General features: G+C 39.5%; 1 protein-coding gene and 1 long non-coding RNA gene across 5 annotated transcripts; one reads left to right on the top strand and one right to left on the bottom strand.

Moving 5' to 3' along the window:
- The first annotated feature begins 1,040 nt into the window (after positions 1-1,040).
- On the top strand, positions 1,041-4,047 carry LOC144702759 (uncharacterized). Of its 3 annotated transcripts, none has more exons than XR_013581364.1 (2): positions 1,041-3,129; positions 3,825-4,047. It is a non-coding gene; the product is annotated as an uncharacterized LOC144702759 (long non-coding RNA). The 3 variants fall into 3 exon arrangements; XR_013581365.1 differs by having other exon boundaries at positions 3,815-4,047; XR_013581363.1 differs by lacking the exon at positions 3,825-4,047 and adding an exon at positions 3,233-3,504.
- A 3,535-nt stretch (positions 4,048-7,582) lies between these two features.
- Positions 7,583-14,845, bottom strand: TRM82 (Transducin/WD40 repeat-like superfamily protein). 2 transcript variants are annotated; one of them, XM_078574789.1, is made up of 10 exons: positions 13,763-14,845; positions 12,839-13,003; positions 12,500-12,677; positions 11,808-11,864; positions 11,647-11,717; positions 11,127-11,205; positions 10,989-11,048; positions 9,773-9,870; positions 9,624-9,684; positions 7,583-8,309 (listed from the first exon to the last, which is right to left on the bottom strand). In XM_078574789.1, the coding sequence occupies exons 1-10, from the start codon at positions 13,885-13,887 to the stop codon at positions 7,926-7,928; spliced, it is 1,278 nt and encodes a 425-aa protein (XP_078430915.1). In that variant the 5' UTR covers positions 13,888-14,845; the 3' UTR covers positions 7,583-7,925. The 2 variants fall into 2 exon arrangements, with proteins under 2 accessions (XP_078430915.1, XP_078430916.1); XM_078574790.1 differs by having other exon boundaries at positions 12,877-13,003; positions 13,763-13,905.
- Positions 14,846-16,064: the final 1,219 nt, after the last annotated feature.

Raw genomic sequence — 16,064 nt, 5'->3', positions numbered from 1 at the left:
CATATCTGATTCTCAATTTATTTTAGTGTCTTAATTTAAATTTTGATATTCCATAGATCACTAACCATCATAATGAACAGAAGGGAATTAAATCAAACTAGCGGATGGTGTGGAACATGTTGAATGATTTATTTTTTATTAACCACAGATGTCTCGTGCAGGTATGAACAACAAGAAGAAAAAATGATAGCTTTTGTTTATCATCAAATTTCCATGGATCAGGACCAATAAGGTGGTCTTCATCTAATTTTCTTGATGTTGTACTGAAGGGGACATGGACATACCATGTAAAACGAAACAGAAACAGGAAAAGTCTAATGTTATTTTTAGCATAGTTCCATTTAGTCTTGCTTATTGTGGATCTCTGGACAAACATATTTAACATTGACCTTAAAGGCATCACCACACACTTGATGGATGTCTAGATGAATTTTTCAAAAATAGTTCTTGATGGCGGACGTCATCGAGGACGTCGTCCGGTCAGGACCGAGACGATGCTCTGATACCAAGATGATGGCAGACGTCGTCGGGGACGTCGTCCGGTGGGTACCACGATAATGCTCTGATACCAAGATGATGTCAGACGTCGTCGATGGCATCGTCCGACGGGTAATTCACTAGGCGATGTAACTACGGGATGGTGTGAATCCTATGTGGGTGTACGTGCAGGCCCTAACTCGTTGGAAAAAGTCATTGAGCTCCAAGGTTTGAGGGGACAGCTGATGACAGTGACGGTGACCTTCTTACCCTCATCAGAATGACGACGGTGACTATGACGTCGAACGGAAGACTATCTGTCGGCGCTCGCACGTAACGGACGGGCTCGACCCGTACCAAAGAATTCACTCAAGTCGTAATTTTCTCGATAAATTCTCTCACCTAAACTTACCTGAGCACGGTAGAGTGCAGCCAAAAATATAGTGTAGAAAGTAATAAAACAGGCAAGCAAGGAGACGGCGTACCTTATCAGTGGCATCGCTCATTATCGGGGTCTTCGTTGGTGTGAATGCCGATGCGGACAAATGCGGTGAGAGCGAGAATGCTGTAAGAATCACTACAGGGCTCGACAGTAGGAGAGGAAGCAGCACTGGAGCGGTAATTGAAGGTCGAAGGTGGGAATTGAGAAGTCACGGATGAGCTTGCGCGGGTGTGACATGATCAGACATCCACCGATGATGCCGTGTGCATTGGGCGACTATGGGCGATGGCAATGGGTGATCAAAAACAGTGGCAGAGGGACCCAATTGTTAATGGCGGTGCTGCTTGTCAGTCTGGTGAAAACAGACGTTCCTCGAAGGCAGTCTGCGCAGGGAACGTCTGTGGATCGCCGCACATAGCTGTCTACCGTGAAGATCAAGGCTCGATTGACTCCAGCAACGTTACAAGACGACTGGATGCGAGCGGTGTTCACAGCGGTGGCTTGTGCAGTGATTTTACAAGGGACGGCGTCAATTGGCGGTCCACGGAGGTGGTGGAAGACCCGATGAGACCACATAGTGAAAAGTGCAGTGTGAGTATTCATCGCACAGTGCAATCTTGAAATGGAACAGCGGCGACGAATCGATGGAACAACGGGATTTGCATGGGTCCAGGTAAACCAAAGCCTTCCGTCAGCGATAATTTCCCGTTTTCTTCCCGACTCCCTTCTCTTCCTATTCACCTTCTTCTGCTTCTCTTCTTCCCTTCTATTCTCTTGTATTCTTCTTCCTCTTCCTCTTCCTCTTCCTCTGGCGTGAGATCTGATAACTTCCACAATAGACAGATCTCAGTTGTGACGTGCCCATCGTGGCCTTATATAGGGCCATGATGGGTGATGGAAGACCAACCAGCTGATCGCGTCCAGACTCATCACCAGCCCTTACGCGGAGCCAGAGCCGACGTAAAGAACCAACACTTCCACTATCAAGCTTGAAGCAACAGTCGCGTCGTCTTGGAGAGAGCCGAGAGGTCTTCGTGTTCTTTTTCCTTTTCATCATTTCTTGAATTGTTGGAGGCCCCTCCCGCATGAGTACAGGCCTCCCCCGTTGTTCATGTTTATTTTAGTCATGTTTAATTGTCATCTTTAGGGGGAGGAAATCCATAATGGGCTTCTTCTCCCCCTAAAGAATTCCTTTGAAGGGGAGGCCCAATAGGCCTTCCCCTTAAAGGGGGCCCAGGGGCTTCCATAACTACCACTTCCCCCCCACCTTTAAAGAAGAGGGAGAAGTGGAAATTAGAGGAAGAAGTCTTTGTTTTGAAAAACCAGATTTTGTTTTCTCAATGGCAATTATTTTTCTGTGTTCATCGTTCTATTCTGTTTCGGAAGAAGAAGATTGAAGCTGTTGTCATTGACCCACCTCCACGAGGTATGATCTTGTCATCAGAATTGATTGTTTACTCGACCCTGGATTTCTGTTGACTATATCATCCACTCACTCTGGAAACCCAATCATCGACGCTTGGGTTCTCTGCAATTTCCGATCAACCAGGATCTCGAATTCCCAATCGAGATTGATCATTCATTCACAACTCCGACGGCGGTCAATTGCCGTCTACCGTGAATCTGTGATTGAGGGAAACCTGATAACTGCCAAAGACCGCAGGTTTCTGATCAACCGTGTTGTGACCATCATCATCATCGACCTTATTCAGATTCCTAGTCGACGGCCGAATATTATTCACTTGCAAAAGAATCCGACATCTTCCAGAACATCATCGTCAATTTCTCAAGTTCAGGTTATCGCCCATTTTTACTCGACGAAGATTTTCTTAAATCAACGATCTTTGGATCTCTGCGATCAACTTATCGGTCAACATTGGAAGCCCAAGCTTACAACGATCGTGATTTCTGGTCCTTCCATCAAACAACTCTGATTCCGTGGTAGAATTTTCAATATTCGGTGTTCTATCGTTGTTCGTTGGCCAACTTTCTGGTTGAGAAACAAAGGGAACGTCAAAGTGGACTATCGGCCACATTCCATTAACGTTAAGTCCATCTTAATCTCTCTTCGGTCGAAGATTCTTCCTCTGTCCCTGGAATGTGTCCGCCGGTTTCGGAAATCTACTTGATCCTTTCCGGATAGAGCAGATCAACAGATATCAGAAGTTGTTGCTTCAACAGTCATCGGCCATTTGTCAAGCTATAAGCAGGTCCATCTCCTCTCCCCTTTCATCTACAGTGTTATTTTATCTCGTTCAGTACCGATCTCTAGATTGCTTGTCGCCTTGGAGTGAATTTAAATGTAAATTTTAGGAATAGCCATCATACTTGTGTTAGCAATCTTATTGACGGTGTCGGATCTTCTCGACTACGTTGGCCGTGAGGATGCTCTTGGACGAGGTCGTTCTCCACTCGTCAAATTTTTTATCCGCTCACACGGATCATTGGGAGCGTGAACGTGACAAAACCCGTCACGTGTTGTATTGCTGGTTTACGTCTCCAAATCATTTGACGATCCTCGTACTTCTCGTTAATATTTTCTCAAATCATATACGATAATTCATGTCATATCATTACATTTAGAATCTACCTTCCGAATGTAACACGAAGTGTCAATTCCGACAGTCGTGTTACATCAATGGGCCCATTACAAAGAGTTCACATAAGGGGTCCAACAAGGGACCGCTTTTACAACACTTCAAGTAAAACAAAAGAAGAAAATTTAAACCGACTCTAAATAAAATGAAGGATAAAACACAATGATACAGACACGTCACGATGAGTATGGTGAACTCTCTGTGATGAACACGAAACATGAATTTGGACGAATGAAAACGTAGAATTAAAACTTGAGCACGTGCATGGGCGTGCATTATCCGGGGTGTTTAAACCCAGGCCTCTTCAGAGACGCTTTGGCGTGCTGGTCGGGCTGGACACAGACCGGCGATAATGCTGATGGCGGCAAGGGCGGCTCTGCTGGCATTTTGTCTGTTGTTTGGGCGCGCTTCATCAGTTCTAAATCCATAAAACGCTCATTCAATGTCAAACTATAGAGCACATGAGTGGTATTGAGCTAGAATGCTTCCGAACAACAAATATTTGGTCAAGGGTATATGGTTTTGTGCTTATTTCCTGTATTTATTTATTCTAAAATTTAATTACGTTCCATAATTTTATCATATGCTGAATTTACTTATTCTAAAGGGAAGATACATCTAGTGAAAATGGAAAATGCATCTAAAAAGAAGAAATGATGTGATTCCTAGAGCATAATTCAGGAGAGGTAAATAGTCAAATCATGGCTTCACGACACATTCCCTGATTTCACCATGTCATCAATATTTTTCCCAAGATGGAATGGGTATTCTTGTCAACCCAAAAAATCTTCCAGATGTTAAATTAAAAATGACCTAGATCATTTTGAAAAGTTGGATTCGTAGATTAACAGCCCACATGTGCACATTAGATCATTTTGCAAGGTTATTGTACACATTATAGACCTGAACTTGATAACACATCGATCATCCCTGCGGAAGAAACTGCTTCTACCAACCCATTGGGCTATAATATCGTAACAACAACAAAATCCCACCAAATCTAATGATTGTCACCACCACTGATAAGCGTGTTTTACTGGAAACACTCAGATCTAAGTACCCACCAACTTCAACTAGAAATTTTATGTCATTAATATTTGAGGGAATATTATGATTGTAACAACAACAAAATCCCACCAAATCTAATGATTGTCACCACCACTGATAATCGTGTTTTACTGGAAACACTCAGATCTAAGTACCCACCAACTTCAACTAGAAAATTTGATGTCATTAATATTTGAGGGAATATTATGAAGTCATTAAACCATTTATTGATAACCTGTGTGATCTTAATAGTTATGCAAGTGAATGAAGAATTGGCCTCCATCTTTTCAGATTTCAAAAACTCCAGGCAAAGGAGACCCTTATGGCTAGAAGAATGCACATCAACCCACCAAGAATTTGTTGGAATGAAGATAATATTGTAGAAGCAAATCACACAATTCATGTCTAATCAACTGCCCATGATCTCAAATGTTCAAGAACCTTCCACGAAGATGCTTTCAATTGACTTGGTCTACCAAGAAGATGTATTAGGTGACCTTTCATCTATACTCGACACCGCTAGTGACCAGATAAACCTCAATAGTGCTGATGAAGGATCCTCTCAACCATCAGATATAGTGATGATGCAATCATGCTTGAGGAACTTCCTATCATCCCTTAATCAATAGTTGAATACATATGGAACAAACGATCAGTACTTTTCTCCAACAAGAGCTAGGTACATACTTGAATACATGTTTAATGGAAGAATATTTCTTGTATCGGAGAAGTTTCCTTGGATAATCAACGTTTCTAAAGTTGATGATGCTTACCAAGGAGTTCTTTTAGTCTACCCAAGACTCATAGTTCATTTTAAAGGCTATCAATCAATATGTACCCATTTATGTTAGTTATTGCAAGCTACTGCAGAAGAAAATCAAACACCTGCAAAAAGAACTTCTGGAGTCCTTTTTTTTTAACCTTAATCCCAGAAGCCATATCCTAACATTCCTAGTTTTAAATTTGTCCTCTTCCTTTTATAATATGCACAATAAATGCCTCATTTTTAACTTTAGATTTTCATTCATATCAATGCAACTGGCATTTAACTCTGCATCTGCTTTGGAATATTTTGATGAATGACCCCATTTCGTTTGATTGATTTGATATTATTTTTCATTGAAAAAATATCTAAAATAAGTGTGTGAATCACTTTTCAGGTACTACTTAAGAATTTTGTGTATATTCTTATAAGTATATTTATGCTTATTATTACAAGATATTGATAATGTGTTGTTTCGTTATTTTAAAAATTATAATTTCATGAATTTATTTGAAATACTTGTTCAAGAGAAATATTCTGAATTACAGAGGGCTATTTTGTATAATAAGCATTCAGAGGCCATTAACATTATTAACATTGAGTGGCAATCAAGTTGTAGATTTTTTATGTTCAAATATTTCTATCGTTATTAACATAATCTGATAATGAAAACAAGTAATGAACATGATAAGGTTGAGAGAAGCATAGTCTACTCTTCCCTATTATATTCAATGGATATTCACAAGTCACATGTTATAAAACTTTATATAATGTGGAAATGTCTTTCATTTACATTTCATTGCAATGTACATTTGATTAACAATGTAACTTTCTTTTTTGCTGTTATGTGCATGAAAATTTGAATACATAACCTCTGAATTTATTCTAAATATATATGTAATAAAATCATGAACCAGCTACATTGAGCCATGAGACTTGGGATTAGGGAAATTCATGGTTATGTTTTGGTATCTGTTTTACCTTAACATAAACCTAGAACTGAAGTTTGAATCAGTCTTGGTATGGTCAAGGATCAGTTAGGTCTGGTCTTGGTCCGATTAGGTTGATAAGCCAGCGTCAAATCAATCATAAAAATTCAAAGCTAATTTTAAACAAAAGCTTAGAGCTAAAAGTTACTATTAAAAGATGAACTTGAAAATTGTATCGAGGAACCAGTGCAATAAAGCAAATAAAATATTGACATGAATTTCCACTATGAGGGATAGTGCAATAGAATATGTTGGAAAAGATAATGATCATATTTCAAAGGGTTATACAAAAGATTGAAAGAGATGGAGTCAGAGAGGGAAGGAGAGCGAGAGAGAAATTGAAAGAATTAAAGAGTGGCAGAGAATGAGATATTGAGAGAGGGAGAAAGTGAAAGAGTAAGCGATAGAGTTGGAGTGGACAAGAGTGAGACTAAGAGAGGGAGAGAGTGAGAGAGATATTGAGAGGTAGACAAAGAGAGGAAGGGTTAGAGGGAAGCGAGAGAAAGAGAGAGAGTGTGTGTGTGTATAAAATAGAAATTTATACAATATATTATACATTTGTATTTCCAGCCTTCCATCCAGTCTAACGCTCAAACCGAAACAGGATCCAGCCTTAAAAGACAGACCGGCGGTCATGGTTCAGTCCAGTCTGACTGTACTCGTATCAAACTGTGATGTTCCCAACTTAGGACCATGTTCCAGAAATTTTACAAATAACGAGTTTTCATCAAGAAGCAAATCCAAGGGATCAGGTCAGTTTGAACACTGTAAACCACCAATCAGCTCCCTATTATAAGATTGCAACCATAAATATACTCCCTCCCCCTAAGGTCCCCCACCCCACCTGACCTTAACCTTGACTTATCTCATTGGGTAGTCTGGATTAGTCAACTCAAAAGTCAATTGGACTGACAACACGAGTCAAACCTCAAATCTAACCCAACAAAGAACGGGTCTATTTTCCTTCGTCTTTTTTTCCAAAATAACTACCCTTTTAGGGTCAGGGATGGATGACAGATGGGTAGACATGGTTGTTCTGTTTTGTTTGTTTGAAACAAACGAAAAAATCGCACAAAAGAACTGCACAGGGCCTTGTTCTTTATTCTGTTCTTTTTTTTTCAAAAACAAACAAAATTGGCACCTTCGCGCAAAAGTAGAACAATTCGTACAAAGCGAACAAAAGAACCGCACAGGTCTATGCAATGTTCTGTTCGCATTTATTTTTGTTCTATTCGTAAAATAGAACAGAACGAACAATTCGCACAAATTTGCACAAAAAGAACAGAACAACCATGTCTACAGATGGGGCAGCACAGCATTTCAGTCAGTCATATATCGCGGAATTTGCAGTTTTGTTCCATCTACTTACAAGGAGATAGATGCTCAGTTGAGGAAACAGAGAATAATTAATACAGTTTCAGGTATCAGGTCAGTTACCGATCTCGGGTGATCTTCCTTTCTCATAAAAAATAACTTGAGTAAATCACAGGCACCCGATTACGGCACAGAAGGCACGAAGGCTTTCATTCAAAGATCAGGACAGATAATTGTCGACAATAAGGGGCCAAACAGATGACAGATCATCATCCATCCCCAAGCTCTACTTCCCTTCAGTTGTACCTCTCCTTGTGCTTCCTATCGCCGCGGCCCTTCTTCCTCGACTCGCGATCCTCCACTGAGAATTGTCTCTTCACCAGCAGATTTCTGATAGCCGCGATTGCCTCCTCTGCCGCCATCGCCACTGCCGTCTCTTCCCCAGCCAAATCTGTCCTCCCTTGCAGCCCTTCCAGCATCTTCTTCCCACCCGGCACTTCGCCGTCCTCCAAAACTCTAATCATCTCGTCAGGAGCAAGAGCTTCGATCACTGTGATGCATGCTAGTACAGATCTGCCGTGTGATTTCCGATCAGAGGCTCCCATGGCCATCCAGATCCTCTTGATGGTGCTGCTTATGCCCAAGCTTGTCGGTGCGAAAACATGTCCCGCAGTCACCACCTGCAAAGGATGTGAAAAAGTAAGAATATATTCATCAAATGATAAACTGATCAGAGTAGAGGTTTAGAAAATAATCTCTAAATAACATAGTTAGTGATGGAACGTCTTTGAGGGGTGCATAGCAATTCGAACTGCAGCTGAGAATTTAATTTAGATATCAAAATAAGAATATATTGTAATTCTCCAATGTACTTCGGAAAAAATATCAAATCCTAACAAATTTTGAACCGCATCTTGATTTATTTTCAACGGTGAACTATTGGGAAAAATTTTACAGTCCGATGATCAAATCCAAACAAATTAATAACAATTTCTTACTTTAATTTCTGCGATGAACTCAAACTGATCTGAGAGAAAGTTTGGGAAATCATTTCTAGATTGCATATTTCCTGATGGAATCTAGCGGACTTGGGAAAAAATATTGGAGTCCTGACGGCAGATCCTAACAAACTGAGAACCCGTTTTTTATTTTAGTTATGTGCCCGAAATGATCTGAGCTGAGGTCTGGGAGGCCATCACTAGATCTTACATAGTTGTTTATGGAACCTGACGGATTTGGGGGGAAAAAATATTGAAGTCCTAAGATCGAATCCTAACGAATTACAAACCACTTCTACATTAAGCGATGAACCAGTTCTGAACTAATCCTAGAGTAACTTCGGGGACATCCAATAAAATTGGAACAATACAGAGCGGATTACCATGCACAAACCGAAAAATGGTCCAGCAAATCTGAGAGAAGGTTTGGAAGGTCAACTCTAAATTAAATAACTTATGATGGATTCTGGCTGATTTGGGAAAACATATAGAAGCCCTGAAATCGAATCCTAACAAATTAAGAAATGGTTCTAAATTTAACTTCAGCGATGAACCCAAAACTGATCTTGGACGAGGTTTGGAAGATTATATCTAAAAGAAATAGTTAGTGATGAAACCTAGCGGATTGGTTTTAGATTGCAGTCCTGATAAATTAAGAACTGTTTCTTCATTTTGCAACGAAATCATAACTGAACCAAGTTGACATCTGAGAAATCATCTTTAAATTAAATAGTTTTGAAAGAAAATGATGGATTTGGCAAGATATTGCGGTCCTGAGTTTGAATCCTAACTTAAGGCCGGTTCTTAATTTCAGCAATGAACTCACCCTGCTCAGAGACGAGATTTGGAATATCATCTCTGTAATTAATAGTTTGCGGTCGAGACCTACCCAAATAGTTAGGCAATCAAATCCTCGGAGACAATCTAGGAGAAATTTGGGATAGATTTAGGATTCGGCATTGCTTTTTCAAATGAAATGGGGTTCGGCATTGTTACCTTGGAAAAAGAGAGGACTCGATCGGCAAAGTTATAGCTAAGGAGCGCCACACCCTTCAACCTGTGCCAATGAAATTCAGAACTATATCAGAGAGCTGAAGACCCAGACGAACAGATTGATTGAAGAGGAACAAAGAGCAGAGACTTGCCCCCAAATAGCCACAGCAATCAACGATCCATCTGGGTAAGCACATAGATCAGTTACTGCAGCAGTGGTCTCTTCTTGATCCAACCCAAGAAGCCCTGCCTTGAGAATCAAACGCAACAAATGAGTGAAATTCATGAATGAACAGAAAATATGGAGAGAGAAAAAATTTTACTAAGAACTTTCGATTGTCTGAATGACTCAAATTTTTTTTTGGATTACGAAGGACAGTTCCTGTTAGTGATTACTTCTGGTTTTTATTAAAAAATAAATCCACATTAAAATTCTTCAAAAAGAAAATCCATAATCAACTAAATTATCTAATTGCATCATCAGATGAAAAACTGGAGGCTTTTAAATAGGGCTGTTAATTTTAATTTCCGGAACTAGTACAAAAACAGAACATTGCCTGTTAGATACTATTTTCAGCACCTAGTAGAAAAAAAACCAAAAAAAAAGGTATCCATAATAAATTCGGAGTTTTAATTAGAGTTTTAAATATTAGTATCCACTAGAAATTCCAAACTAGAAGGACAGTAACTTTTAGTAATTACTTTCAGAATTTAATCAAAAACAAAAACAAAGAAAAAGGTATCTATTATCAACTAAATAAACCCAACCGAATCATCAGATAAAAATAGTGAATTTTTTGGTACAGTTCAATATTTAATCTCGTCCGAAAATTCCAAAGTGGAAGAATAGTACCTGCTAGCGATTATTTTTGGCATTTACTCAAAATTAAACTAATGAAATAGGAATTCATGATAAATTAAATTAACCTAGTCGCATCACAACATGGAAAAATGTGTGTATTAAAGTAGGGTACGAAAATTAATTCTCCTAAAAAGATTCTAAACTAGATAAGAGGCAAATCACTACTTTTCTACATGTAGAAACATTAAATAGTCGCAGAGACTTCACTCTGCATCTCGTTCAAATATGATAAATCACTTAAAATTTATAGGAACAAGTTCTCCTAATCTTACACTCTGGATAATTATTACTTATTCATCATTGAAATAATAACTTACCCAGATCTTACCTTGAAATTTTAGAAAAAAAAGACCTTATCTTGTACTTTGTTTATTATATACCAATCAATAATCCACCATAGTTTACCTTTCATAGTCAATCTCTACGTCTGTATAGTTTTAAATAAAAAATTGTCAAGCCAAAGACAAGAAATTGACATAAAAGCAAAACCCAACGAGTTGACCTACCTTCAGCCCAATTTCACAGGTGTCCAGCTGGCAACCAGAAAGAAAGTCCCACAAACGAACCTGAAAAAGTCAACAAGTCACGCATACTTCTCACATTTAGAGTGGACATCATCAAGCTGACTGATCAGATCTACTCACAGTCGAGTCGCCACTGCCAGATAGCAGAAATGGCTGATCTGAGTCTGGGGAACTGATGAAGGACAAACATGTGACATAGCTGCAAGAAAAAGCGTCAGAATAATCAGTAATTCCATAGAAACCAAAATTTGATTATGTAATTTGATGTTAGAAGATGGTAGACCAGTTTAACTGTTTATCTATAGCAAAAACAAATCAACCAAATTTTCTTATATAGAATAGGAAAAGGCCCCAAAATTTTCTTTTACACATCAGATTCAAAATTATACAAAAACGTAAGAATATATTTCCGTTCATAATCTATCAATTGTCCGCCATGAGATACAGCTATATGAAAAATGGGAACTTTCAAATTTTCCGTACAAGCACATTAAGAATCAGGCAAAAGAAAAGGTATATTAAACTAACGTAATATGAAACGTGATAGTATTTTCATTGGAGATACTAAGCGAATAATTCCCCATGCGAAATACTGGGTAATTCTGAAAATTCAAATTTGAACGAAATCAGAATGTCTCACTCTGTGTGGCCGAGGCAGAAGCTTTGTATCTCGTGCGCTTCTTCCAACGGTCTTTTAGGAAATGAGGTGACCTTACAGAGAAAAATCGCATACTAATCACTAAATAGCACAAAAATAGATCGAAGTTAAACCTCAAAAAAATAAAATCGCAAGCACAGTACCCTGATTTTAAAGTCACGGTCAGCACTGGCTATATACTGCCCATCTGGAGAATATTTCTGCAGAAACAGTAAGTTAAAATATTTTCATACAACTTCATTCAAAAAAAATATATTTTCATACAACTATCAGCGATGAAACAAAAGCCCAATGGAAAGAAAATCTAAGAAGCCCATGTTACCCTAATATCCAAATATAGATAGAATAACAATAAGAAAACTGCAAAGGGTTTATTTGAGGTAATGAAGTAAATTCAACGTCTTCATGTTACTACTCCAAGGGAAGTAATGATACAATCCCCTAGATTTAGGGGCATATTAGTCATTTTCCACAATGTTCGCATTCCCCTTTGAGTAGAGCAGCCCTCCCTCGGGATGGCAAACAAGGAAGTAAAATAAAGTTGTTTGATCTCTTCCTCCATGCGACTATGCTCGTAAAATAAAGTCCATCCAGTCGGTGATCCCTCATTCCCTCAGGGCCTCTCTCCTCTCACTGATGACCACTCCATCTCCTTCCCCTCCCCCCGTGGATGGCCATTCAAGCATCTTCTCCCTACTTCTCCGTCTTCTCATTGATAGGAACCAGAGGGTTCTTATCAGATATACAGTGAAAGAAGATGATGCAGTAATGAAGTTAACCAAGTCAAAGAAGATAATCAAGATTCAGATTCATAAGGCATACCAAGGACACTTACCAAACTAGTAATTATGCTGCAGTAATGACCAAAAAGTGGTGCGGCATCCTTTATAGTAGAACCGTTGCCATCACCTACATTTAGGCTAAATACCCAGATAACTCCAAACTTGTCGGCAAACAACACATATTGTTCGTCATGGCTGATGGCTACTGAACTGACCCGTTTTTCAGATTTCCTGCAAGACAGAATTCAGAATACTTTTTCGATTTAACGAATAATCCATTTTAGGAGGGAAATGATGTTTTTCAAAGAAATTCGGAGTTTTAGTTGACCAAGATTTAGGAAAATTCAAGAATTGTAAATTGATTAAGAGGAGAATAGCAGCATGAAGCATACACAGTGCGTATGCAACTCCATGAATCGGTTGCCCAGACCTTGACAAATTTGTCATTGGCAGCAGAGGCAAAAAGACTTCCCCCTTTGCCGAAGCAGATTGCTCTGATGTCCTCCGTGTGAGGCGGGCCGCCCGAATCATCAATCAGTGAAACGGTCTTGTACCCTCTGTTCAATGAATATGAGTTTAGTGAAGAAACAATCATGCCCCCAAGCAAAGGTTCAACTACAAAGATATCGACAATTATACGAAAAAACAGAAGAAATACAAGTAATATTGAGTCAAATTGACTTTAATCACTTGAATAATCAATCAGACCGACTGCCTTGTAACGCTGCTTAATGAAGATTTTTTTATTGAAGAAATGTTTAATGAAGATTAATCTATGGAAGAAACGACTATGTACCAATGCAAAGGTTCCAATGCAGAGATATTGACAATTATCTTTAAATCCGGAACAAATGCACCAATCTAAGCTCAAGTTGAAGCAAATCCTGGCATCATCAAAAAGCGAAATTCCCTGGTAACACAGCTCACTGAAGATAACTTTTGTGAAGGAACCAATGCGAAGGCTCCATTGCAGAGATATTGACAATTAGTAATTTTGATGCAAAATCCCATTAATATTTGAGTTCCATCATTTCTCCCCTGCTTATAATCCGAATTCACCAACAACATTGCGAAGAGACCCAACTTAACCTGATCTTAAAATCGTAAAAACGATCTGAAAAAAATTACTACGGCAAAAAAAGCGCACAATTCAGACAATTCCCACGAGAAAAACTCTCGACGATGAAGAAAGCAGAAATTCCAGCACGAAAGAAAACGATCCCAGATATCATATTCGTGAGAATACCCGCCGGAAAACATTTAAATTGAGTTTTTTTTTCAAAAAGAAAAAGAAAATCGGGGAATCAAAAACGTACTCCAGATCGAAGGCACGAAGCTCCGATCCAATGGCAACGACGACGCATTTCTCGAGCGGATTAATTGCAATTAGAGCTGGGGAGGTCTCCGCCTCTTGGCCGTGAGCTCCCTCTTCGTCCTCCATCTCTCGTTCCAGAGGCACTACTAGGGTTTTTCGAGCTCTCCAAACCCTGCGAACAATGTAAAGCTCCGAACAGTGCACAGACGCGGACGGGACGGTTTTTTCGTCTCATGACGAAAAAATCGTCCCGATCGCGAGAGTGGACGAAAACCGGGACGGAAATTCGTCCCGGGACGAACGGACGGGACGGTTTTCCAATCGTCGGACGAAAAAACCGTCCCGTCTGGAGGTTTTCCTATACTGACTCCTTGACATTTTGAGTCAAAGTCCCGGCCTTCTTTTGCATGTGCAAAATGACGCCGCCCAAAAATAATTGTACATGTCCATCCGCTTTCTCTCTCCTCCATATTTCCCTAAAAAACTTAGAAAAATCCAAATTAAAGTATATTAAAATTTTAAAACGTGATTTTTTTGGTCTGGGACGAGGGACGGGACGGTTTTTCTCTGGACAGGATGAAACTGGCAAAGTCGGGACGAAGATGATTCTTTTCTTCAATGGACGAATCCCTGGAGGGGACGGTTCAGACGAAGTTGAAATATTCAGACGTCGGATGGGATGATCTTCATCACGACCCGTCCATCGTCTATGTCCCGGATGATCCAGAACTATAGCTACGATGTCAAATCTGGCCCAAAGTAAAGTATGAGATGTGACGGGACGGATGACGAGTGGTGATGAGATGGAGTGTGATGGATAGTTTGTCACGTCTCCCGTCCTATCACACGTCCCTGATTTTTAGAAAAAATAGTCAGCTCTGGTCGATGCATTTTTTGGATCAATCGACCATTGGATCGATCGAATCCTAGCCATGATTACTCGTGTCAGAAAATCGATTTGGACTTGATCCACCATAGGGTGTGAACAAATTTAACAATCCGGCACAATGTTTGGATTGAATAACACAAACAGATTCTATTCGAGCTGTCGGGTTTGGATCAAATTTTTCAAATTAATTAACAAAAAATATTACATTCCATGAATTGAGAGAGCGACCGTGAGGAACCATGAACACCAATTGGGTTTTGACACTTTTTTTAGTCAGCTCCATATTGAATTGCTTTGATAGTTGGGACTCTTTATTATCGGCTAAGTACGTCAAATGGGATCATCGAGCAGTCGATATTAAAGGTTCCAAATAGTGTTGTACTTTGCAACAACACTGATCAGGGATGTCGACGGTGATTTTGCTGCCAAGTCCACCACAGCATAATTAGTGCATAATATAATTCCTGGTTGGCAGTTACCCTTTTAGTTAGCCACCCTAGTTCTCTTCATCATCTCATTCAATTGAGTGTGGCTAAGCTACTAACAAGGAATATGAGGTCTCAATAGGAGCAACATGGACTCCCATTGGAATCCTTACAGAAGGCTATAGTGACTGAGCTGAGGCCATTCCGAACTATCCTTTTTGAACACGCTAAGGAAAGGTCTAGTCTTAGTAAAAACCTAAACGCGGATCTGAAGCTCAGGTCCAGTCTCAGTCTGGTCAAGGATTGGACAGATTATGTTATCGAATCAATTTTAAAGTCAAAATTAAAGAAGTCAATGCCATGGTTTTATCAAAAATTAAGTCCTCAAAGTTAGCAGTAGAAGATAAACATGCAATTTTGCTCACGGAACCAACACAATAAATGAAAAAAATATTGAAATGAATTTCAAGATGAAGAATAATGTCTTATAAGTATTAACCCAGTCTTAAACATAGATCTCACCTTTCAATGGATTCAACTAGACTTGGTCTCCTTTTGAGGTTAGTTTCATTTCTCAAGATGGATAGAAAATAATACATATGGATTGTAAGGGTGTCAAAAATGTGGGCTCTAATCAAAGAGGGAGAGAGTAAAAGGATATCTATATAGATGTGAATTGAGAAAAAGAGTGACAAGGAAAGAGATAGAGTTAGAGAGCGGAGGGGAAGGCGAAAAAAGATAACTAGGGAGGGGGAGAGAGTGAGGGGGGAAGGGATTGAATTAGAGAGGGAGAGAGAATTAAAGGGAAAGAGATCTGGAGAGAGCGAAAGGAAAGTGAAAGAGTAAGATAGGGGGAGAGAGGAAGAGAGTAGTTGAAAGAGGGAGAGAGAGTGTGAGTGAAAGCGAGTGGATAGAGGGAAAGATATGAAGGTAGAAAGTGGAAGAGAGTAAAAGGGAAAGAGACAAAGTTAGGGAGGAGGATAGAGTGA

This window comes from Wolffia australiana, chromosome 4 (assembly GCF_029677425.1).
Source record: "Wolffia australiana isolate 7733 chromosome 4, ASM2967742v1".
NCBI classification, from domain to species: Eukaryota; Viridiplantae; Streptophyta; class Magnoliopsida; order Alismatales; family Araceae; genus Wolffia; species Wolffia australiana.
The sequence above is the reverse complement of the archived record's forward strand: the minus strand, read 5'-3'. Positions and strand labels throughout refer to the sequence as shown.